At 36.7% G+C, this 27,603-nt stretch overlaps 1 protein-coding gene across 1 annotated transcript; it reads right to left on the bottom strand.

Moving 5' to 3' along the window:
* Positions 1–764: 764 nt before the first annotated feature.
* DCAF13 (DDB1 and CUL4 associated factor 13) lies at positions 765–27,563 on the bottom strand. The gene is made up of 11 exons (XM_060115773.1): positions 27,411–27,563; positions 25,516–25,715; positions 24,836–24,943; positions 20,985–21,074; positions 19,250–19,405; positions 14,875–14,952; positions 12,899–12,981; positions 9,711–9,875; positions 4,750–4,885; positions 3,340–3,503; positions 765–949 (listed from the first exon to the last, which is right to left on the bottom strand). The coding sequence occupies exons 1-11, from the start codon at positions 27,478–27,480 to the stop codon at positions 862–864; spliced, it is 1,338 nt and encodes a 445-aa protein (XP_059971756.1). The 5' UTR covers positions 27,481–27,563; the 3' UTR covers positions 765–861.
* Between the last annotated feature and the right edge of the window lie 40 nt (positions 27,564–27,603).

Raw genomic sequence — 27,603 nt, 5'->3', positions numbered from 1 at the left:
TTTAGTGAGATTAAAGTGAAATTATTTAGCAGAATTGGATCAAAGTCACAATGCTGAGAAAAAGGATGTTTTATTATCTTGACTTGACCATACGTTATAAATTACTGTTTATAAAAGTTATATAAATGTAGGCTGATCATCTTTTTTTTTTTTTTTTTTTTTGCGGTACGTGGGCCTCTCACTGTTGTGGCCTCTTCTGTTGCGGAGCACAGCCTCCGGACGCACAGGCTCAGCAGCCATGGCTCACGGGCCCAGCCGCTCCGCGGCATGTGGGAATCTTCCCGGACTGGGGCACGAACGCATGTCCCCTGCATCAGCAGGCGGACTCTCAACCACTGCGCCACCAGGGAAGCCCCGGCTGATCATCTTTAACGTCTCAAAAAGCCAAATATAAATAAAGCACAGAAAATAAATTCAAATGAAAAAAGTTCTGACATAATTCTCCTATGTGTTTATGGAATCCTAGGAAGAATCACTGCAATAATTATCTAAAGTAATATTAAAAGGTAACAAAAGAGATGTTTGGTCTTAAATGTAAATTCAGACGTAGAGTGTCTAAAATAACAAATCAAAGCGAAAGTATATCTGCAATTTCTAACAGCAAAAAATAAGTTAGTTTGTAAATACTGTATTCTTTAATGCAGTAAGAAAGAAGATCAGGAATAAAATGCTGGATAGTCTTATCGACCAGGTCACATTTAAAGATAATTTTTCAGGATAGCAAAAATGTGCAACGATTAAGCTCTACACATACAACTATAACATTCGTTGTTATACTAGAGCCAGTACTTTTATTTGTAGAGTTCACAAATCAAAACATAACAAATACTTATACATCAGTATTGGTAGGAATACCAAATATTATTTCACAACTGCCACTACGCGTTTCTTCTTCTCTGACACCCTCTGCACAGATCCAGGCTTGCTATGTTTGATACGATTCAGTTCCCTAGAAATAAAACAAAATACACAAAATATAAGCAAGTTTATGAGAAATCATCTTAACCAAAGAAAACTTCCTCAGATAAATCACAAGGCATTTTCTTTCACTGGAAAACCATCTATTAAAAAAAAAGTTGGGGCTTCCCTGATGGCGCAGTGGTTGGGAGTCTGTCTGCCGATGCAGGGGACGCGGGTTCATGCCCCGGTCCGGGAGGATCCCACATGCCGCGGAGCGGCTGGGCCCGTGAGCCATGGCCGCTGAGCCTGCGCGTCCGGAGCCTGTGCTCCGCAGCGGGAGAGGCCACAGCGGTGAGAGGCCCGCGTACCGCAAAAAAAAAAAGCAAAACAAACAAAAAAAAAAGTTTTCACAATGAGATTAGGTAAAAAGCAGCTAGAAATCAGGTTTTGTTAACTTATTTATTAGCTTCTTCTCTTACTACCTATCGGTGTCCTTTACTAACTTTAAAAACCTGCTGCAGTTGTTAAAATATTTAAAAGTGACTCAACCCCAACATCTACCCAAAGATAACAAAATAATCATTTGAATAGTCTAATTAAAAGAAAAAAAGAACTCTGTCTTAGAATTTCTACAACACTTCACATGAATTCAAAGACTGCAAGGAGAAGAATATTCCACAGGGGAAATGGTGGTGATGGTAGAACGCTACGCTTTAGAGCCAAAATGTTAGATTCCAAATGCTATGATGAAGCATAGTAGACATATTTTTATCTAACAAATGTTCTTGGCAGTCTTTAAGCTGGAAAATACACAATACGTCTTAATTCCAGCTACGTTAGAAATTATTATTATTTATTTATTTTTAATTAAGGGTACTTTAATTTATTTATTTTTGGCTGTGTTGGGTCTTCGTTTCTGTGCAAGGGTTTTCTCTAGTTGTGGCAAGCGGGGGCCACTCTTCATTGCAGTGCGTGGGCTTCTCACTGTCGTGGCCTCTCTTATTGCGGAGCACAGGCTCCAGACGTGCAGGCTCAGTAGTTGTGGCTCACGGGCCTAGTTGCTCCGCGGCATGTGGGATCTTCCCAGACCAGGGCTCGAACCCATGTCCCCTGCATTAGCAGGCAGATTCTCAACCACTGTGCCACCACGGAAGCCCTAGAAATTATTTTTTACAAACATTCTCCATTTATAATAGTTTTTTAGCATGAGCAAAAGTATTTTCTTATTTTGATATAAGTCACTGACATTGTTTGCCCTTTAAACATATGCTCAAAGATAGGTAATGAAAATTCTCACCATGTGAGATGACCATTGCCCCCAATTTTATCAGGAAAAGGAAAAAGGCCCAGAGAAGTATTCAAAAACACCTCTGACAACCCAATCAAAAAATGCGCAGAAGATCTAACTAGGCATTTCTCTAAAGAGGACATATAGATGGTTAAAAAGCACATGAAAAGATGCTCAACAACACTAATTATCAGAGAAATGGAAATCAAAACTACAATGAGATACCTCCTCACACGGTCAGAATGGCCATCATCAAAAAATCTACACACAATGCATGCTGGAGAGGGTGTGGAGAAAAGAAAACCCTCCTACACTGTTGGTGGGAATGCAAACTGGTATATCCACTTTGGAGAACAATATGGAGGTTCCTTTAAAAAACTGAAAATAGAGCAATCCCACTCCTGGACATATACCCTGAGAAAACCATAATTCGAAAAGATACATGCACCCCAATGTTCACTGCTGCTCTACTTACCAGAGCCAGGACATGGAAACAACCTAAATGTCCATCGACAGAGGAATGGATAAAGATGTGGTACACATATATAATGGAATGTTGCTCAGCCATAAAAGAACAAAATAATGGCATTTGCAGCAACATGGATGGACCTAGAGATTCTCATACTGAGTGAAATAAGTCAGAGAAAGACAAATATCATGATATTGCTTATATGTGGAATCTAAAAAAAGGCTACAAATGAACTTCTACAAATCAGAAATAGAGTTACAGATGTAAAAAATAAACTTATGGTTACCAGGGGCATATGGGGGGTAGGGATAAATTGGAAGATTGGGATTGACACATACACACTACTATATAAAACAAATAACTAATAAGGACCTATTGTATAGCACAGGGAACTCTACTCAATACTCTGTAATGGCCTACATGGAAAAAGAAGCTAAAAAAGAGTGGATATATATATATATATGTGTGTGTGTGTGTGTAACAGATTCACTTTGCTGTACACCTGAAACTAACACAACATTGTAAATCAATTATACCCCAATTAAAAACAAAAAAACACCTCTGATGCACAACAGCACATAAACTATTCCCTTGAAAGGCACTTTTTTTTTTTTTTTGGTGAGACGCAAGGCAGGGAGTTAGAAAAGGGTACTGAGAGAGAGTCAAATGCTCCAAAACATACTTTCGTCGACGAGCTTCTTTCATGATGCGCTGTTCCTGAATCTGGCTGTAGATAGATTTTGGTAGATGTCGGTGACGAGAAATACGTTTTATGTGAGGATGATGTTGAAATTTCTCCTTTAACCTCTGGTTATAATCTGTGGCTGCTTTTTCTCGTGACGTAAGCTGAAAAAATGCATTTTGATATTTTAATGAATGGTGTGTTTGTTTTGCTTCAGTACAACAAAGTTAGGAGCAATGTTTCCCCAAAAAACTAAATTTTCATGACGTGCGACCAAAACTGCTAATGTAACTATACCCTTTACAAGGTTATGTTAGTGATACCAGGTTTGCGAGCACTGAATCTTTTAGGTAGCATGCCTACAATGTAGATGGATGCCACCAAGTGAAAAAGAGCAGTGCCAAGGGAGCTGGGCTCTGTGAACCACTCTAGGCATAGTAAAAGCACTTAAATGAATCACTCAAAAAAATTTTTTTTCTGTAAAAATAACTTCTGAAACAGAAAAGAAAGCGTCTGATGCCGTAATAACTAGCCTTCGTCTAACAACTGTTAAGGATGATATGATTTAGAGGAACATTTAATGATGAACTGAAACCTAGGCATAGTGTAGTACTTAGTAGTCATTAAACCTAAAATAAAACTATCTTTAATTACTACTTATCATATCTTGATTTTCCTTCCATAACCCACACTTAACCTTTCCTTCTTAAACTTAATATTTGTTTCAGTTATAAATACCCTGTATGAAAACATGAGACATTGAGAAAAACATTAAGAACAAACAAAAATCAACCATAACTCACAACCCAGAGGTAACTAGCCAATGGTAATATTTGTTATATTTTCACTGAGTCTTTTTTAAAAGTCTGAAGCTGTGTATTTTTTTTAAGTGTTTCACTGTCTTTTTGATATTAAAATACCTCACAGAGACTTGCAGCCTTTGACTTGCCTGATTATTATTCCTTTAACAGAAGAAATGGGCGTTCTAAGTTCTAAGCCTCTAGTCCCTACATCTTTTCTCCCCACCTCAAGGAGAAAACAAAAAAACAAGAAGGCTCAAATATGATCAAACATTTTAATTAACAAAAGCCTCTGGGGGAATTCCCTGGTGGTCCAGTGGTTAGGACTCAGCGCTTTCACTACCAAGGGCCCAGGTTCAATCCCTGGTCGGAGAACTAAGACCCCAGAAGCCATGCGGCATGGCCAACAAAAACAAACAAACAAACAAAAAACAAAGGCCTCTGAAGGTGCCTTTGACATGAAAAAAGTAAACCTCATACAACCCTGTTTTGTTGCTAGCCTTTTTTATCACAACTAACACATTTCAAATAAATTCTCTTTATAATATAATGATATTCAATAAATCTAGAAACTAGCTTTATGACAATGAAAGAAAATGGGGTCTCTTACCACACCCAACTTTTCAGAAGCATTAGCTTTCCATAGACGAATGTTCATTTCATCAGATCCACACATAATGTACTTGCTGTCAGAAGTCCATTTTACACAGATAACATGTTGCATTCTCTTTGTGTGATAGACTTCCCTATAGAAGAGGAATTAAGTTAAAACTCTTAGGATTTTGGTACAGATTTTCTTTAACCACGCCTATCAAGTATCAGGATAACATTTTTGAGTCCTAAAAGAGTATAAAAGAGAGATTAAAATTCATTTAAATGTATCTTTATGGGACCAATCTAACAAGATTCTATTCTAAGTGTTGGGGAATTAAAAATTCCTGCCCTCAGAGATGTTATAATCCAATAAGAAAAATAAGTATAAACAAACTAAGCAAAACTAGATGTCCAGAAAAGATCACAAAATAACTGAGGGCATATAACACAAATAAAATATGTTGAAGCTAGAGTAATTTTGTAACAATAAGGTCAACCACCACACTTTTTTTGGGGTTTCTTTTAATTGAAAAATAAATGCAGTGGCACTCTAAGAGCACATCCTGATATGTTGATCCTAATGTCTGATTTCTGTTTTGGTCAAATTGTTTAAAAAGCTCAATTAATTGAAGTGAGAGCTGATGATTTACATATGTGAAAAGAAATGGAGGGCTATAGAAGTGATGAGGTAAGGATCATTTAATAAATGGAGATGTCAAATATCATACCTATTTGGAAAGCTGTGAAACATACTATGTGAATTCACAGAATATACTATATTAGGAAGTGTTAAGCAGAGAATTAAAAAGCAAGTAAAAGACAAGGTCAGAAAAAATAAAAGGATGAGAGTTATAGAGAAGTAAAGTTTCCATATCTGGATTAAGTGATTCAAAATGCAGACTACTTGAGGGAAAGGAAACTCGCTCAGTAAATTCTGCACAGTAAAAGAAAACCCGTATGTGATGATGAAATCAAACAGATTTCATATCTATAAAAACATCTCTGAAGTACACTCACAAAACTAGTCTATTACACTGTTTCCAACAGATACATTTTGAGCTCTTGAATGAACATGTAGCTAGACCATAAGAAATTTATTTCTAAAAGAGAGTATGGTTAGAAAGGGCATCCTATTAAAAGAAAAAGTAGATGAGACAGACTGCTTTTTCTTCTCTCAATGCTCTGCTTTTACAAGACTCAATTCTTATAACCTCTACCTATTTAAGATGTCTTTTTTCCCAAAGCAATGTATTGAATTTAAATATTAGGAAATTCGATTAGGCTTTGGTAACCATTAAAAATAACCTATTCATGTATTAGATCAGTTCATGTATTAGACCAGACAAATCCAATGGTTAGTCACTTAACCAACTTAGAATCCTCCTTAACGGTAAACTACACAGGGTTCTTAACTTCTAGATAAAGTTTATGCTTGTACTTAAAATAGATACATAAAGTTCATTATAAGTTATACTATTTGGGGATAAATACATTTAAAAACTTAAACTCTTTATATATGTAGTCAAGATAAACGAATTGTTCCGTGTGAATGCAACTGAATTTACTTGTTTGCTAAGTAAATACTGAATGAAATCCCAACAGAAGCTTACCTTCAAATATTCATTTAACTGTACTTTTTGAAAACCTACTCAAAATTTACTTTTAAAATACACTTTAACTACTTTAAGATCTTTCAAAGGAAAACATTTTAAAAATACATATCATTCAAAGCGTTGCCTGTGTTATTTGATGTTTGTAATGATAGGAAACTAGAGCAGACCACAGAAACAAACCAGAAGCAGCTTTCAAGCAGACGAAGGTCAGAGGGAATACCATTTATAACTAAACCCAACAGGAAGTAACACATATTAAATTGTGATTACAAAATCTCGAATGACATCAGGAGACAATTCCCTGGAAACGGGGTATAAGAACTCCTCACTTCATACAGTTTTGGAATAATTTGAGCTTTTAACTAGACTTGCATTTAACTGCCCACACTGGCTGCAGAACAATTCAGCTGGAGCTCAGCTGCAGGGCTCTTGGGATCATAGGTGCCTAAACATTCCCATTTCTCATACTCTTCCTTTGTTCTTTATGTCTGCTTACGCATCATGTTAGAAAAGTATTGTCCTACTTACTACCTTTGGAGGTCCTGGTGCCAAGAAATGATGGAGGGCCACACTCTCTTGATTCTTAATATTTTCCAGAGAGGTGAGAAGAATGGAAACTCTCAGCCTTGCCTTGGGCTTGACTGAACAATTCCCAACAAACCATTCATGACAGTTTGGAGAATATCAAGTTAGTTGTAACAGCCATATAAGAACCAACCCCAGGAGGAGTTCCACAGCAGAGATGATGGAATGAAGATCAAAGTCACCAGAACACCCACTCAGTATGCTTTTGATTCCAATTCAAGCACTTTTTTAATCATACACATGACGATGCTGACAATTATTTGCTAGCAATTCATGATTATACAAAAAGGTTTAGGAATTAATATGGTTTCCTCAAATTAGAGGGGAGAAAGATGCAATTATCACAAGTAAAAATACCAAAGAGTTAGACAAGCAGATTGGCTATGACCAAAAAAAGAGCTGTGTGACTCTAAAGAAGAGGCTCTGTGTGAACACAGGGCTGGGACTAGGGTGAGGCAAATGCGGTGCCTACAGTTTAAACTTTAAGGAAGCATCTCTTTCAGGGTGGTGCAGATGCAGGGCTGGCACTTGCATGACCCTCAGAATGGGTAACTCCTTGAACTCTGAACCATAGGCAGCTCACTAAGATGTACTCTAGTCCTGGCCCTGCTGGAACAGAAAGACGGTGAGTCAGGAGGATATGTCTTTTTTTTTTAACATCTTTATTGGAGTATAATTGCTTTACAATGGTGTGTTAGTTTTACTAGGCATATACCCTGAGAAAACCATAATTCAAAAAGAGTCATGTACCACAATGTTCATCACAGCACTATTTACAATAGCCAGGACATGGAAGCAACCTAAATGTCCATCGACAGATGAATGGATAAGGAAGATATGGCATATATATACAATGGAATATTACTCAGCCATAAAAAGGAGGATATGTCTTTGAAAATGAACATCATTTTTTCAGAAAGTTCAGACACCTTCAGCACTGTAGAAGCTAGCTAGTTATCATTAAAAGTAATAATCAAAATTCTTATCATTGCACTAAAATGGTGAGATTTCTATACCCTGTTATAGTTACAACACTAAATTGAATGTTCTTTAGGTTTGCTTTTTTTGAAGTGAAGGAAGGGACCCAGAAAACTTCTCTGCTAATCAATCTTTATGTAGCTGGGGAAACGGCTTCACCAGCTCCACACTGCTGTCCTCTAGAACAGATCATCACCTCCCACCCTCAGTATACAGGTTTTCTGTTCTTTCTTTTCCCTGATTCTGCTTATTTTTCTCCTTTCCTTTTCTATGACTTCCAATCATTCCCCTTTGTCTTTTACCACGTCCACCTTCTCCCACACGAAAGCAAGACTAGGTCACCCAAGCAAGTATTATGTATATGCATGCATGTATTGTGTATGTATGTATGTGTGTGTGTGTGTGTGTATACATATATACACATATACATGTATATATATATTATCTTAGAGAGAATGTTTATATTTTCTTTTTACATTTTACTGTTACTTTTACTGCTGTGTTAAAATGGAGGTGGTGATATCTTCAAGTGTGAGCAACACCACCATAATCCTTTACCTATCATTTTTTATGGGAAAATTTCTTCTAGTTTGCTTGGATTTGCTTTGAATATGCATGAAAGTGCTCTGTAAATCATAGCACACTATACAAGGGGCTGTATCTTACATAGGAGTTAAGTTTTAAAGTTGGCCTATAAAGCAAAAGATCAAATTCAGTCAAAATTATCCTTGAAAACCTTAAAATGCCACAGTTTACTGTAAACTACCTCAATACAATAACATACGACATAATAATAATATGGATGTATAAATATATACTACATTCAGTAACATATAACATGTAGAGGGCCAAGCTGTACAAAACAACACACCTCTTAAATACTAGAATTACATTCAATGTGCTAATACAATGACACACAAACTGAGCGCACGACAGCTGAGCATTCAGATCTCCCACCTCCTGATCATTCCAGGGCGTATACCTACTAGAGTGGGATGGAGGAAAAATGGTCCTGACAATTTAAACTGTTATTTTTCTCTTTTTTATTTTTGCCTCAGTGTGTAAGAGCTGAACTTAAATAAGTAAGAAATAACAAATGTAAGGTATTATTGTTATTAACTGCTCTTAAACTGTATTAGGGAAAACCTTATCTAAGTCCTTCAGTATCAAATTTAAAAAATTTTTAAGTTTACTACATTTTAGGGCAGTGAAAATACTATGATAGTATCATGATGGACATATGTCATTATACATTTATTCAAACCCATAAAATATATAATACCAAGAGTGAACCCTAGGTAAACTATGGATTTGGGGTGATTATGATGTAGGCTCATCTTACATTCTGGTGAGGTCACAAAAGTACCACCCCATAAGGAATGTTGATAATGCGATAGTCTCTGCATGTGTAGGGGCTGGGAATATATGAAAAATCTCTCTACCTTCCTCTCAATTTTGTTGTAAACCTAAAACTCCTCTAAAAAAATTAAGTCTTTATTTAAAAAAATTACTATAAAACACTTAAAAATAATACTAAAATAAAAGGTTTTGCTCTAAGGCAAACACTAAGATTTCATATAAACAAATTATATAAAGATAATATCCTGTTCAATGAAGAAACTGCCCAGTAGGCTGATATTTTACCCATAGATGATGCAGTGTAAGTTGGCAACCCAAGTCACAACACCTGGGTGTGAGCTCCATCATATACACACAACCAAATAACCTTTCAAAAAAGATAAATGATCAAGACAAGGAAAAACATCAAACAAAAAACAAATGTTTATCAGTAGTAACATACCTGCTTCTACTTTTGTCCACAGGAAAGATTCGAATAGATTTATCAAAACTAGCAGACACAAAGTCTTTCCCAGTAGGAGAGTAATCCACATCAAGCACTGCAGATACGTGATCCATATGTACCATTACAGGAGTGTCCAGTGCACGCATATCAAAAGTATATAAGCTGTAAAAGAATTTTTAATTATTTGATACAAATTTCTATTAAAAAAAGCATAAGTAGTACTAAGAGACACTAGTGAAAATAAGACTGCTGGCTAAATAATGCACATCTAAATAAATAGCTCAATTCTTTACACAGTAGGTAAGGGATAGGGAAAAATATCAACAGTTTTTATTATTCCTTAAGATTACACTTACACACTTTCAACCTTATAAACATAAATCTCATTGTAGAAAATATGCAAACTTCAGAAGAGTACGAAGAGTACAAAATTACCTTTAATTCCACCACTCAGAGAAAGTCAGTTAGCACAGTGTAATTATTTCTAATCTTTTCACCATACTATTTAATTATGTACCTTTTAATAAAATTAAGATAATACTGTATAAAGCTCTATATTCTGATATTTCATGTAGCATATTATGAACATTTATCCATTAAATAATCTGAGAATATTTTTAATGTTTTCATATGTAAATATGAGTTAAAATAATTATTTGTTTAAATAAATCTATTAATAAAGTTTCCAACATTTTACTATAAATAATTCTTAAATGAAATTTTAATTTTACATATTTAATTTTTAATTGAATGGGACAGATTCAATTAGATCTGAATAGATTCCTACAAGTAGAAAAGACATGAGCATATTTAAGTCTTTTGAGTTGACAAATCATTTCCAACAAAGTTGCACTAATTTATACTCCATCAGTGATATATGAGTGAGCACAGCTTTTCAAAGGGTATACTAAAATTAGAAAACTATACTTTGCGCACAATTGGCAAAAACAATGACTTCATGATTTTCGAGGTTTAAAAATTCTTAATCAACAGCGAAAAAAACAGTGCTTCAAATGAGCCAACATGGATGATGGACAGTAGTAATATAGCATTACTGTGACCAAGTTCCCAACATCAAAATACTTCCACATATGAAGATTAAGTTTGAGGAGAAACAAGATATCCACATAATTTCAAAGTATCTCCCCAAAGACATGTATTAATTACAAAAGGAAAAAATAGTAACTTTATAGTGGAGAAAACTGGCAGACAGTACATTAACTAAGTGATCAAGGTTAACATCACCAGTAATATAATAAGATACACTGACATTATGTACCCCTGATTCAATGCACCAAGAAGGGCATATCAATTTTGTGGTATTCTTGCTAAAGATGCATAATCTCAATGAAATAATGAGAAAACACCAGTTAAACCCAAATTAAGGGCAGTCTACAATATAATTGACAAGAAAGTCCTTCTCAAAAGTACTAAGGTCATGAAAGAAAAGGGAAGACTGAGAAAGTCACAGAGTGAGCAGGCTAAGGAGACGTGGCAATCAAATGCAGTGTGGGATCCTGCACTGGATCCTAGAACAGTCAAAGAACATGAGTGGAAAGACTGGTGATGGGATAAAGTCTGTAGTTTATAGTAGTGTACCAATGTTAATTTCTTGGTTTTGCTAATTAAACTGTGGGGATGTAAGACATTAACATTTGGGGAAATTGGCTGACTGGTACTATTTGTGTAACTTTTCAGTAAGCCTAAAATTATTTCAAAACAAAAATTAAAAAAAAAAGACCTAACACTTCAAAAAGAATATTTTTACATACAATTATTATGAAAAGTCACTGATGCTAATGATACAAATTTCCAAATACCATGAAATTCTCATCAAGAGACAAGTCATTGTTCTCTTTCATAATCTTCAAACATACCACAGGATTGTCAGCCAAGGTCATACTGATCTTTGAGGTTAAATTTCTGAGTTGACAACTGCCTTACAGTCCCTATCTAAGGCAGTGGTTCTCAATCAGGTTTGTTTTGTTTTAGAAAATTTTGATTTTTAGTAAATTCTGTTTTAATTTCTACATGAGAGAAAGGCTAAAAGGGCTTCAATTAATGTGGTTTGGTATTGCTAGTTAATGAGAATCCAACTGAGCTTCTTTTTAGTACAGGAAAGTCATAAGAGATGTTTTTAGTTGGTACCACTAAAACATCATGTAATAAGTCCTATTTCTGAGCTAACTTATGCTTTCATAAATAACAGTAGTGGAAAGAACAAAGAACTTAAATACAGACGATCTAAAGTTCAATCTAACGACAAACTTCCACCTTCCCCAAAAAACATGTATTAAGAGTCCATCATATGCACAGCACTACAATAAATGCTTGGATAAAAAAAGATGAATAAGACACTCTTTCCTCATCAGGAGATTAAACTTCCTACATCAATAGCCTCATCTGTAAAAAGGGAATAACATACATGTCCTATCCACCTTACAGGGATACTGCAAAGATAAAATAAGTTAGCTGATGACAAATGCTTCAACAAGTTTTAAAGCAGTATATAAGAAATCATAAAATTCCATCTAGGTCAAGAACATAAGGCTTCTATGTCACCTTTACATGAAGTCACAGAATAATATATCTGCAAATATTAACGTAAAGCTTGAAACTTTATTTTTCCTTTTGTCTTACTGAATTAATAGTGGTAGTTGATAACATGACCACATGAGTATCAACTACCTGAAGAGCTACACACTTTGTAGGCAGATATTTTTAGTTTCTCAAAACATGTGTGATTCAGCCATTATTTATATGGTCTATGTCAGGGATCAGCTAATTTTTTCTGTAAAGGGCCAAATAATAAACATTTTTAGCTTTGTGGGTCATATAGTCTCTGTTGCAACTACTCAACTCAGGCATTATAGCACAAAAGCAGCCATATTCCATACAGAAATAAATGTAGCTATACTCCAATAAAACTTTACAGAAACAAGCAGCAGACAGGATTTGGTCCACAGATCACAGTTTATCATCCATGGTCTGTATCATTTTGAAAACTGAGAATACTTTTTAAGAAGCACTTCTCTAATTTGAGAAATATTTTTTTTAGCAAAACAAATAGCAATTTTCTAGAGTATAGGAAGGAATACTACCTAGGAAAACATATTTCATTAGTAAGACATACAACTGAGTTATTTCTCATAGAAATTAAGTAAGTTTTAAAGAGGGAAACTTACTTGTAATCTTCGTTTGCTGCAGTAAAAATGAAAGCTTCCATAGGGTTCCAGCAAATTGTATTTGTTCTCATATCTAAGATGACCTAAGAAAAGAAGCATACACTAACCCATTACTATGAAATTAAGTCCCTCTAAAATGGATAAGTTCCCACTTCATTTCCTTTCCTTCTTTTATCACTGATTTAAGCAAGTACTTTAGTAAACACCTATTACGTGCACAGTACTTGGCTCAATGCAATAGGAAAAGAAAATCAATAATTGTTTACTGAACACACAGGCAGAGTGCTAAATACTGAAAATTATAAAAATGCTTAATAAACGGTCCCTTGACCTCAAAAAGCTTATAGTTTAGTCAGGAAAAATGAGATACATATAAGAAGAGTTAAAATATAAACAGTGAAGCAGCAAATAATCAAGTATCAAATCAGGGGCAAAATTAACGGTGAGCTTAGGTTAAAGTGGAGAAGAAAGGTTTCAAAAGATAAGCATGATTTGAGCTGATCTGTGAAGGTCCAGAAATATTATCGTGTTTCTCAACAGGAACATTCTGGGCAGGATAATCTTTTGGTGTGTGTGACTGTCCACTGGAGGATATTTAGCCTCTCAGGAGCCGGCCCATTAAATGCGAGTAACAGTCTCTTAAATGTCCCTCTCACACTTCCAAAAATATACTTGGTTGGGTGGTACAACCCCTGAATGAGAACAGCTACATTAAGGAGAGAAAAGATAGAAGAAACATTGATAGCCTAGTAGGTAGAACAGAGAAATAATAGAAAGTAGAATGTCTGCATCCATCAACGTGACATACATGTAACAAACTCTTACTGACTAAAGCAAATAAATAAATGGAATACAATTTGGGACCAGTTATTTTGGAGGCCCTTGAGAGCTACAGTTCTTTTCTTCAACCTAAAAGTAATGAAGCACTATTATTAACAACTGAGAATGGAGGAGTGAAGGAGGTAGAAATTACTATTATTAAACTAGTACTTCATGTTAGCATTCTGCTAAATGCCTAAGTATCTTGTTTTATTCTTACCATTGGGCTGCAAGGTAGCTATTAATACCACCATTTCACAGGAGAAACACAGGTTAAGTTACCTGCTTAAAGTCTAACACCAAAGTTCATGCAGGATCTTCCCTCCATATCACATGAATGAGTGAAATGACTGGAGTGGTAGTATACTTTGGAAAGATTATCCTATTTATCTAGTTCAAACTTCAAGGAATATACTCTACTCCTAATATTTCTGAATTTATTACCTGTTAGGAACAACAAAAATATTCAAAACATTTCTGTTACCTGTGGACTATGACATTGGACTTGTGGCACATGAACAAGGTCTAGCTCTTCTTGCACTCTCTCAATTCTAGCACCCGAAGTCAACTTTATACCTTTTTACTTATAATGGCACTCCCCTCTTTACCAACAATATTTCTCTCCCTCTCTAGAGTCAGCTTAAGGTTGTATTAACTTTGATATCTAAGTCCTGGAATGACTGCTTTAGAACTGTTGGGAAATCTGACACCTTGAACAGGACAGCGCTTGTCTAAATAAAACGTCAAACCCCTTGGCATGTAACTAAACAAATAAAGGTAGTTATGTAAATTTGTTATAAAACTTTCTGGAATAAAATACCGTATGTGTCATATGATAATCACAGGGCCTGACGTAATGGGATGCAATACTTTTTTAAGAACTTCCAATTCAGTAAGTACAAACTAGATGCCTAAAATCTGCTGGCATTATGGAAGACACAAAGACTAGGATACAGTACCTCATGGAAATTTAAGGGTCTCTAACAAGCAACAGGAAATTGAGAGAATGCCATTATGGTCATTTTGGGTTCCAAGGACACCTCTATTAAAGAGTTTTTTTTAATTCTGAAAAAACATTTGCTCCATATTTTCAGTCACTCCACTTACAGGGGGATGCATTAACAACTGTATAAAGCAGAAGACAAATTGAAACTCACCTTTTTCAGAGGAGTAGCTTGCCTCATATCATATAGTACTATATTCCTGTCAGAAGCACAACTTCCCAAGAGAAATGTCTAAAAATAAGTATAACAATCATCAGTTAAAAGCTAGGCTTGGCAGCAAACCATGTCCATTCAGTGAACAAATGATTTAATTACCCTCAATGTTTATGTTTAAGATACAAAGTTATAACATTAAAGTCAATTTTCAGAGGGTACAATGAATCACTCATAATCTCAGCAACCTAAGCCAAGTATTTTCATTGTTAAATCCCCACTTTAGATGCCTGTGATGATACTGTACAGATAATTCTGCATTCTATTTTAAAACAACATATTTTACTTATCCATGCTTCAACTTAGACCTGTTTCCTGTTCTTCAGTATTATAAATAACACTTCAAAAAACATTTGCATACATTTAGCTCTCCTTTTTCTAAGGGTAAGATTTTAGTAGTGGCATTACTCAATCAAAAAGTATGAACAACGGGCCTCCCTGGTGGCGCAGTGGTTGAGAGTCCGCCTGCCGATGCAGGGGATACGGGTTCGTGCCCCGGTCTGGGAGGATCCCATATGCCGCGGAGCGGCTAGGCCCATGAGCCATGGCCGCTGGGCCTGCGCGTCCGGAGCCTGTGCTCCGCAACGGGAGAGGCCACAACAGGGAGAGGCCCGCATACCGCAAAAAAAAAAAAAAAAAGTATGAACAATTTTATGGCTTTTGATATTTAGGAGTAATTGTTTTCCAAAGAGTTGTACCAATATACATTACAATGTGGAAATATATTAATTTTACTGCAACTGGGCAGCAATAGGTAGTGCCATTTAAAAATAATATCTGTATGGCAATATTTCCTATATACTGTCATCCTTTGGCATCTGTGGGGGACTGGTTTCAGGACCACCCACAGATACCAAAATCCACAGATGCATGAGTCCCTTGCCCTCTGTAACCACAGACACAGAACCCGTGGATATGGAGGGCCTACTATATAAATTACTGCTTTATTAGCAGTTAAACATTTCCTCATGTTTATTAACTCTCCATATAAACTAGGCGTGTCCTTTGTCCAACTGTTCCAAGATGTTTAAAATATTTATTTGTAAGTCAGTTATAAATGTGCTAAGTGCTTACATAATCCTTGGCATTAAGTGAAAATAAGCTGTCTACCCACCAGTGGAGTCCCAAATCCCACCCTCTGTAGTACCATTCCTCCTCACCCATGGTTCCTGATACAACTCTTGGCTTCTGCCTCTATTATTCCTACTGCAAGCGTTAAGAGGAACTAAAAGAGTTATTTAGTAAGCAGCTGTATGGCCTGCCAGCTCCTACTACATGGGTGTATATAGTTCAAATAAAACTCATAAAGCCAATGCTACCATCACGATCTCTTCTCAGTTCTTTCCAAAACCCTCCTTCTTAAACCACTTCTTCTCTAAGCCTTTCCCCTAGTGACTCCTCTCAACCTTTCTTAGTTTCTCATTATGTCACTCCAAAGTCTGACCAGGTTCTGTTTCTAAAAGTAAAGACTTTAATTTGAACAAAGCAAAAAATTCTACCTAGACGGAAAGCTGACTTTCATACTGTAAAATGTAGCACTGCTCAGCATAAACTTTCGGCTTTATGAGAATTCTAGGCTTCAATATTTTAACAAAAAATTAATTATTAATGATTAGGAGACAAATACACTCCATTTGTTCATAGCAACATGCCCTTTCCATTAAGTTTAAAACAGGGTAACAGACATGCACACCATTTGCTTTTACCACTAAGTCAGTTCGTAGGTTAATAAAACACGCATTCACACACAGCTGAACAAATAGAGTTTTTATACAGGCAAATTTGAAAAACATGGTTGCTAGGTCATCACTCATAATTAATTATGATTTTAGAATTGGCCATCAGCTCTTCTGACACAGGTGTTCACCAAAACAGAGAAACAAAAGATCTCATTCACCCTTTAGAGAACTAGGAATCAGTATCTATCTGTTCCTCCTGTTTATTTTTTTTTTTTAATAGCAGTAACACCACCATCTTAAATTTGGGGAGCACCTTTTAAAAATATTCACATATATTATCACATTTTACGCTTACAACAAACCTAAGAAGCACAATGAAGATATAATTAATCTCATTTTAAAAATAAACAAATACAGGGCTTCCCTGGTGGCGCAGTAGTTAAGAATCCGCCTGCCAATGCAGGGGACACGGGTTCAAGCCCTGGTCTGGGAAGATCCCACATGCGCGGAGCAACTAAGCCCGTGTGCCACAACTACTGATCCTGCGCTCTAGAGCCCGTGAGCCACAACTACTGAGCCCACGTGACGCAACTACTGAAGCCTGCATGCCTAGAGCCCGTGCTCTGCAACAAGAGAGGCCACCGCAATGAGAAGCCCACACACCACAACGAAGAGTAGCCCCCGCTCACTCCAACTAGAGAAAGCCCGCGCGCAGCAAGGAAGACCAAACACAGCCAATAAATAAATCAATAAATTTATTAAAAAAATAAAATAAAATAAAAAATAAACAAATACAGAGAAAAATTGTGACTTGTATAAGGTCAATGCAAAGGCATGCTGGCAGGAAATACAGTTCCAGCCTAGGTCCACCGCAAGTAAGACATAAAATGTTCCCACAAGTTGCTTGTGTTTGTAACCTGCTTCTGCCTAGTGTCACCTCGGGCTGGCTCTGAAAAGCTGGCTTGCCCCTTCATGCCATATCTCACTTCTACAACCAAGGGGAACACAGGGAAGGTAGACAGAGGATGGAGTGAGGAAGATATAGTAGGGACAGATACCCTGTACCAGCGAGTAGCAAACATTTTCTGTAAAGGGCCAGAAAGGAAGTATTTTAGGCTTTGTGGGCCATATGGTTTCTGCAGTGCTTACTCTACTTTGTAGTGCAAATGCCGTTACAAACAATAAAGGAGCAAAAGGGCACGGCACGGCTGTGTTTCAGTAAAACTTTTTTTTAAACAAAGACAGACAGTGGGCTCACAGACCATAGCTTGGCAACCCCTGCTCTAGACCTGCAGCCTCTCCCAGAAGTGTATATGCAGCTGTGTGCTGGAGGCAGGAGCGCATCCTCTGACTGACTTCTCAGCAGCACCTCAAAGCCAAGTTCACATCACACCGCAGCACCTCAGTCTTAATACGCTGCTACTGTGACTTAACCTTTTTTCCTCATTTATCAGTTAGGGTCTCCAAGAGTGTAAAACTTGCTGATCAGGATTTTCTCTGATACCATCTAACAAGATAATCTCCTGATGATTTCTAAAATCAGCTTACACATGCAGTGATTTCCTTTTCTTTCTGCAGGAAAAGCCATCTCTACTGAGTCTTCTGGAAAATGAGTTCATCATTTGTTATGTATTCAGGAAAAGCTCAGGGAAAAGTCTGGAGTCCAGGGGATAGCTTAGCCTTCAGGGAAGCCTCCTTTCCCAAACTCGGACCTGAATAAACAATAAGTAGGAACTTCCCTGGTGGAGCAGTGGTTAAAAATCTACCTGCTAATGCAGGGGACACGGGTTCGAGCCCTGGTCCAGGAAGATCCCACATGCCACGGAGCAACTAAGCCCGTGTGCCACAGCTTCTGAGCCTGTGTTCTAGAACCCGCGAGCCACAACTACTGAAGCCCGTGAGCCTAGAGCCCGTGCTCCGCAACAAGAGAAGCCACCACAATGAGAAGCCCGCACACCGCAACGAAGAGTAGCCCCCGCTCGCCGCAACTAGAGAAAGCCCGCACGCAGCGACAAAGACCCAATGCAGCCAAAAATAAAATAAATAAATTTATTTTTTAAAAAGTAGGCTAATCTCTAACTCTTCCCTTAGACCTGGAAGAAATCAGGAATCACAGTTCAGACTTTTGAGCAAAGAAAAATATAATTATCATGTAGTACAAAAATAACCATGCATATTATTTTGAAGCACTGGTGCCCCTGCCACGTACAAATAATTAAAGAAAACAATGCTCAACACTCCTTCTCCTGACCTCCAAGAGAGTTAAGAAAAATTCACATTTTCCTAAAGGTACAAAAATGTTAATCTGTGGAACATCGAGTGTTGAAGGCACAAATAAAACCAGAGTTTCACTGGACAGTATGTGCTTGGATTCTACCCCCACGAGCACATGCACACACTCACCTCTTAACAGTGCTGAACACTAGTATCTGGGACTATAACTGCAGGCAAACCTGTCGAGACCTGACCAAAGGTATCAGAACTCAGATGTAATCTGGAAAATGGACCGAATGCTAGAACACCACTAAAATTCAGAAAATTCTTGTATCATACATTCAAAAGTTTCCTAAACAGAGCTGAAATGACTAGATAATAAGAAAACAATAAGCAGAACATATTTCAAACAGGAACATTACCTCAATTGGGTTAAATTTAACACTGCTTATGCTGTCAAATCCCCAAGTCATTGAACATATAGGACTGGTTCTTTGTTCATCCCAAATGTCTACTTGCTGTCCACATGTGGCAAAAACAGCTTCTTTCCAGTGATGATCAATTCCTGTATATACTGTCTTTTAAAGCAAAGATGTTGTTATAGATGAGTCTTTTCATTAGTACTTCAAATCTACAGAATATTTTAAATATATTTCTCTACACTCTCATTTGTTTAAGAAAATCCCAGCTCACAAAGAAGTTTCTTTGAAGCCCTCACTGAAAGGAGAAAACTCTACCATAAGAAATGATGTTTCTTATCACACCTTCTGGGAATAAAGAAAAAATGTTAACATGGGATGTATTTAATTAAGTTTGAATACATATCACTGAAGTAATTTTTAAATCATCATTGGGTATTGAAGGATCTTGGAACCAACTAATGAAACACAAAGGTAATTTCTAAAAAACTTAATTCCACATTTAACATATGAAGTACTGATTCCCAGGACAGAAACACAGATATGGACAACTGCATTAAAATTTATGGGGAGAAATAAAATTGGCGAGCGTGGATGCTAAGACTGTTAAAAGCAATAAAATCTCATAAATTTGGTATGCTTTACTTAAAAATATGCGACTCATCTATTCAGGACCAGCTTAAAGTCTACCTTTGTACTGTATGGCAAAAAATATTTGCAAAGCAAATTAAAGGGAACTATTTAGCCAATACTCTAAGCTTTTAAGAACTCTTATCAGCATCCGCAGATTTAGAATTATTTTTTATTCATGAAGGCAAGTCCTACAAACTTTTCCATAATAAGAATTAACCCCCAATACCACAGAGAAGGGGTAACACTAAATGTTTCAAAAATCTTTGGAACTCCTAAAGAAAAGACATTTTACAAGAATGAAACCAATTTTGTTTTACGAATTACTATTTTTTACCATCTGCAAATTAATTCCATTTCATACTAATATCCCACCTCCATGTCCCTTCAAGAACACGCAGATTGACCATTAGAACACAGGAAGGCCCTGATCATGGGCTGGACCCCTCATTTAAAGAAAGAACATTTAGAACTTCTTGAAACCTGAAAAGCAGAACCTAAATATATACTAAATATAATACTGAAATGACAAAGAGATTTTAAAGATGTGATATTTAAAGATTAATTCTAATTTTAGAATTTCACTTAGTATCAAAACGTAAGCATTAAAAAACATGGGTAGGCCAAATTATCTGAACTATTAAGCTATAACTAAACTATATCATCTGATTTGCAGAATGTTAAGAAATGTAAGTAAGATTTATACAAAAACCACACTATTACATTTATTCATTTCCTAAAGAATTCTTTCAAGTAAGAAATTCTGAGCTTTGTGAAAGATCCATGATGATATAAATCAGAAGCTGAAGCATTTTTTTCTGACCTTACAGATTTCCTCCCATTTTCTTGCTCTAGGAAATGGTTCACTGCATCCTCTAGCTAAAAACAGAAACTGAACCCTACTGGAATGAACACCGAAGAACTGTTCAAATTCTTGAACTGCAAAGGACATTCATTGCATTAAATGTTGCTTAGAACAGGCCAATTATTGCAGCCTAAAGTCTCTGATTTCTTATTTATATCTTTTTTGAAATTAAAATTATGAAATAATTGTAGGTAAAAGAGAAGAATTCTAATAGCCCAAGTATGGGTCAATTTATTTTTGTACCTTTCCTAATATTGTATGCAATGGTTCCTCCTCTTCTCCATAGCTTGGTCCATCCATTTTCCACTGCTTCACAGTTTTGTCATCACCAACCTAGAAATATTTATGATGATGATGATAATGAACAAGTTATAAACTGTAAACTTGCCAACACATACATCAAATTATAAACCTCTCAGTTTAAAAAAGAACACAGGGGCTTCCCTGGTGGCGCAGTGGTTGAGAGTCCGCCTGCCGATGCAGGGGACACGGGTTTGTGCCCCGGTCTGGGAGGATCCCACATGCCGCGGAGCGGCTAGGCCCTTGAGCCATGGCCGCTGAACCTGCGCGTCCGGAGCCTGTGCTCCGCAACGGGAGAGGCCACAATAGTGAGAGGCCCTAGTACCGCAAAAATAAATAAATAAATAAATAAATAAGAACACATACCATATTCTTCCAGTACTGTATTTATTGATGCATTTATGTCCCACCTTGTTATAGTAAAGATTTGTGACAAACACATGAAGTACACAAAATTTAAAACAGCATGAGCAGAGCAAAAGAAGAGTAGGGTAGAAACAAAGTTAGGTCATAAACATGGCAAAAACTGCATTATTGTAATAAAGATGACTTCAAATTAGGGAGGAAAATGAATTACAATAAAATGGTATTGCGAGATCAGATTGGTCATTTAAGAAGTATGAACCAATCTGATATCTTATATAAAAATAAAATTCCAGGTAATTTTAAATGTAAAAAATGCAACAAAACCCATAAAAAATACTAGAGAGAAGGCATTTTTAAATCTTGGCATGGGTAAAGTCCTTCTTTGCATGACACAAAACTACAGAAACTATTAAGTCAGAGGTTGTCAAACCGTGAAGTGTAGACTTCTGAAGGACCCTGAGAATTTTTCAGGGGTCCAGGACGTTGAGACTATTTTCGTGTTAGTAAAGGCACTGCTTGTCTTTTCACTAAGCTGACAGCTGCACAGATGGTGAAAGAAATGGTGGGTAGAACTGTTGGCGCCTTAGCCCAAATGAAAGCAAGGCAACAAACTATGGTAATTTAGACTTTGGTATGTGGCAGATATGTTCAAGATATTAGGTAAACATCAATTTTACTAATTTTTTTTGGAAATGTTTCCTCAGGCAAGGGAAACAAATGGGACTCCATCAAACTTAAAAAGCTTTTGCACAGCAAAGAAAACTATCAACAAAATGAAAAGGCAAATGATATTTGCAAACAATATATCCAATAATGGGTTAATATCCAAAGTATACAAAGAACTCATACAACTCAGTATCAAAAAAACAACTCAAATAAAAAATGGGCAGAGGCTCTGTACAGACATTTTTTCAAAGACAAACAGATGGCAAATTAGGCACAGGAAAAGATGCTCAACATTACTAACCATCAGGCAAATGCAAATCAAAACCACAATCAGATATCACCTTAGACCTGTCAGAATGGTTATTATCAAAGCCAACAAATAACAAGTGTTGGTGAGGATGCAGAGAAAAGGAAACCTTTGTGCACTGTTGGTGGGGATGGAAATCAGTGTAGCCACTATGGAAAACAGCATGGAGATTCCTCAAAAAATTAAAAATAGAACTACCGTATGACCCAGCAATTCAACTCCTAGGTATTTATTGGAAGATAACAAAAACACTAATTAGAAAAGATATAAGCACCCCTATGCTCAATGCAGCATTATTAACAATAGCCAAGACAGGGAAGCAACCTAAGTGCCCATCAACAGATGAATGGATAAAGAAAATGTGTTATATATATACAGTGGAATATAACTCAGCCATTAAAAAAAGAATGAAATCTTGCAATTTGCAAGAACATCGATGGACCTAGAGGGTATAATGCTAAGTGAAATAAGTCAGACAAAGATAAACACTGTATGATTTCACTTATATGTGAAATCTAAAAAACAAATGAACAAACATAACAAAATAGAAATAGAATTATCAATATAGAGAACAAAAAGGTGGATGCCAGAGGGGAGGGGGGAGGGGAATGAGAGAAATAGGTGAGAGAGATTAAGAGGTATGAACTTCCAGTTGCAAAATAAGTGTATATAGTCAATAACTATGGGTATCTATATATGGTGACATCATAACTAGACTTACTGTAGTGATCATTTTAAAATGCATAGAAATATTGAATCACTATGTTGTACACCAAGAACTAACATAGTGCTGTAGGTCAATTGTACTTCAAAAACAAAAAAACAAACTTACAGAAAAAGAGATGAGATTTGTGGTTACCATAGGTGGAAGGGGGAACTGGATGAAGGCAGTGAAAGGCACAAACTTATTTATAAGATAAATATTAGAGATGTAATGTACAACATGATAAATATAATTAACATGGCTGTATGTTATATATGAAAGTTGTTGAGACTAAATCCTAAGAGTTCTCATCACAAGAAAAAAAAATCTTTTTTCTATTTCTTTAATTTTGTATCTATATGAAATGATGGATGTTCACTAAACTTACTGTGATAATCATTTCATGATGCATGTAAGTCAAATCATTATTGCTGTACACCTTAAACTGACACAGTACTATATGTCAATTATGCCTCCATAAAACTGTTTCTAATCCCCAAAATAAAAATGTTTCTAAACCTAACAACTACTTTCAACTGTTTTCACTCCCCAGGAGTGACTATTATTGCTTATGCAGACTATTAAAACAGCCTCCAAACTGATCACTTACTGCTGTCAAAATCTCAAAGCTCAGCTTAGATTCTGTCATTCCCCTATTAAAAAGCTTTCAATGAACTTGAACAGGTATTTGTACATGATAGCATTATTCACAAAAGCCAAAAGTTGGAAATAAACCAAACGTCCATTGATGGATGAATGGATAAACAAAATGTGGTATATACATATAATGGAATATTATTCAGCCTTAAAAGGGAAAGAAATTCTGATACCTGCTACAACATGGATGAGCCTTAAGGACTTTATACTAAATGAAATAAATGCGACACACAGGGACACACAGAGACACAAAGTCCAACAGTGATTACCGGGAGCTCGGGGGTGGGAGGTAGGGGTGGGAGGTGTGGAGTTAGTGTTTAATGGGTACAGAGTTTCAGTCTGGGAAGGTGATAGTGGTGATGGTGTACAATGATGTCAATGTACTTAATGCCACTGAAATGTACACTTAAAAATGGTTAGAATGGTAAATCTTACGTTATGCATATTTTATCATACACAAAAATCCTTCAATGATGTATTAATAACAGACAAAGGAGTACAAATTGTTCATCTTGTTTTGTTTCTTTTTTTAAAGTGGCTTGCTTTTTTTTTTTTTTTTTTGGGTGGGGGGCTGCCTTGGGTCCCCGTTGCTGTGCACAGGCTTTCTCTAGTTGTGGCGAGCGGGGGCTACTCTTGGTGCATGGGCTTCTCATTGCAGTGGCTTCTCTTGTTGCGGAGCACGGGCTCCAGAGCGCAGGCTCAGTAGTTGTGGCGCACGGGCTTAGTTGCTCCACAGCATGTGGGATTTTTCCCAGACCAGGGATCAAACCCGTGTCTCCTACGTTGGCAGACGGATTCTTAACCAGTGCGCCACCAGGGAAGTCCCTACTCATCTTGTTTTAATCCCACTTCTGAGTGTCCTATAGAACATTAGTTGAGTAATATGTTAAGTAATTATGTATAAAAAGATTGAAAAGTATGGAAAAGGCTGGATTACATAAAGAAAACCAGGACTTTTCCAAGTTTTAATAAGTTATTTTGCACTGTGAAACTCTGAAAGGGCCTTGGTCCGTGTAAATGAACTCAGAAAATATTCAATTACATCAGTCTTATACATGTTGAAAAGAGTTAATGATTTAACTGCATTATACTTACAGTAAAAAAGGAAGTCCCACAAAAGCGAGTACATATTCCTCGTACAAAACCTTCATGTGCTTGTATCATACGAATACATTTTCGTTTAGTTAAGTTCCAAATTCTAACCTACGATAAAGCATACTAGGAAATTTCAGTGAATTATAAATAAAAAACGTTCAGACACAGGAGTACATTGCAAGAAAAATAAATTCAACACTGAAAAGGCTGTAAATCACTCTACCAGACAGCTAAAAACCAAATCCTCTATATTAAAATAATGCAATGTCTATGGAGAAGAATATCAACAAGCAGAAAACTGAATCTGTTAAATGCTCTGTTGATTCTAGTTTAAAGTGTTTCAAAGCTTTCTTTCTTTGCCAGAGTGGGGAAATTAAGTGTTGAATTGTTAATAACATCCTCTGTGGAAAAAAACTCACAGTTAAATATCTGTACTGTAAACATGCCTTATTACTTACTGTCGAATAGCCTTAAGTTATACATTTTAAATATCTTAGGTTTAGATAAGAAACTACTGAAATTACCAATTCAAATAGAATTTACTCTTGAGAATTAGAAAACAGAACATAGAAAAATAAAATCAAAACAGTTAAAACCCACAGTAACACACAGCTAAAGGAAGAACATTTGTAATATAACTATTTTTAGTTTAAAATATCAACGATTAGAGTGACACTTGCCTCTCCATCACATGCCCCAGAAAGGACAGTAGCCAGACTCTTCGGATGTTTTGCCAAGCAACTGACTCCATCTCGGTGACCATCCAGGGAAGCAAGGAACGGTTTCGCAAAAACCCGTTCCAGTTTGGTGGCATTTAAAGCTCTTACATATTCTCGTGGGACCTCAAAAGGATGTAAGGTAGGATCATAGTTTCTTGGAACTGAAATAAGAATGATTCCTCTTAATAAAATAATTCACATTTAATATTTCCTGTGGTCTTCCTCAGCTAATCATTCAATTTGTTCCTCAAAAAACCTTTAGCAGGGACACTGTCTGTGTCTAGTACTGTGGAGAATACAAAAGTTGAAGACCCTTTGTCCAAAACCTTTCCGAAATTACCAGAAAATCATGGAATTGTCTTCCTTATTTTATGTTTCACAGAGCTCCAATACTTCAATCTTTCCATTTTGTTATCTATTAACACTTCCATCCAGAAACTATAAAGAAATAGGAAGATGTTATAAGAAATAAGACCCTTAATAACAAGATCAGGTAACTAATAACTTCCTAACCTCAAGATTCTGTGACCAGTCAGTCATTCACTCATTCCTTCATTCAGACATTAATAATGCAACTCCTAGGTACCAGGTGATGTCTAAATACAGGATATAGAACCAAATACGATTGTACCACTCTCTGCAAGCTCAGTCTGATGGGAAAGACCGATAGTCACGATAAGAACGAGGCAATGTAATAAAAACTCTGATATTAGTATAAAAATATGTGACAGAAGCATAGAAGGAGAGTGCTTAAGTGTGTACAGGATGGGGGGAAACGTGCAGGGGATAAGTTTGGAAAGATTATTGTTCAGAGGAAGCTTCCCAGAGCTAGGAGAGAAACTGGGTGAGGGCTTGTGACACAGGATGCCCCAAAGAAAATGACTGAAATGCACTCAGACTGGCAAGAGTAAACATAAGCTTGTTGTGGGAAAAGTAATCACTGGTGAAACTGAAGAGGAAGATGGGACCAAGTTCAAGGAGTAGGGATGATGTCAAGTCCAAATGACACAACCTAATTTGCATTTTAGAAGCATTACTGTTTTGTTACTTAATATAACTTAATATATATTTACTTAGCATTGCTCATAATATACAATCTCCACGACTCAATGATAGTGAAACAGCCTCACCTTGTACGGCTTAACCCCTTACTCAAACTCCGAAGACATGGCCCTTTTCTTATGCCTTACGTTTATTCCTGCCCTAAGGCATTGCACCTGCTATTCTCTTCGCTTAGAATAGTCTGTTCATACATGGATGGTCCCTTGTCATTTAGGTAACACGAGTTATAATTCATAAGCAGTCAGCATGTTAATGGGGAAACAAGACACCCAGTAACAGAAAAATAAAGCTCATTAATTTCATTTTAGCCATTCCCACATCAAACTTCTCCACAAGTTTTTAAGAGAGAACTGATGGCTTTACGTTTCACCTTTATCTCTTTCCACATCCAGAAGGACGTAATTTTAAGTAGTAAATTAACCAAAAGTTAGAGCAAAAGGAAAGGTTTAAAGAAGTCTACTCAATTGTTAAATCCGTCAATCCACGAGTTTGGCTCACTCAAGTTCCACTTTTCTTCAACAGGAACCTGAGAACAATCAGGGAGCAGCAGCTGGAAAGGGGGAGGTGGAATCATTTCCCCATATAACTAACTTTCCCTCTTACCCCTAGAGAAAGTTATTAGAAAAGGTACTTGAAGACAAGGGTTCTGCTACCCAGTACCAGAGCGGCTTTATGCCCTGGCGAAAGGGAACAGGAAAAGAACGAGAGTGGAACACGAGGCTCCCCTCCAGCTTTATTCCGTGGAAGCCGAGGCCAGATCCAAGCCTGGCGGACTCCCGACTAACTTGTCTCACCTCTCTGTAAGTCCAGTTTGGTTTCGCGGACATAGCTGTCCGGGTTCCGGCTCAGCATCTTCACCTTCATCTTGTTCCTAGCTCTTCCCGACTCCACGAGCCTACCCCTTCAGGTTCCTGTTGCCGCCGCCTCCTCCTGTACCAACACACACCACTTCCGCTTCTTCTAGACTACTTCCTGTCACGTGGCTTC

Source organism: Mesoplodon densirostris, chromosome 13 (genome assembly GCF_025265405.1).
Source record: "Mesoplodon densirostris isolate mMesDen1 chromosome 13, mMesDen1 primary haplotype, whole genome shotgun sequence".
NCBI lineage: Eukaryota > Metazoa > Chordata > Mammalia > Artiodactyla > Ziphiidae > Mesoplodon > Mesoplodon densirostris.
Note: the sequence above shows the minus strand (reverse complement) of the source record. Positions and strands in the feature narration are given on the sequence as shown.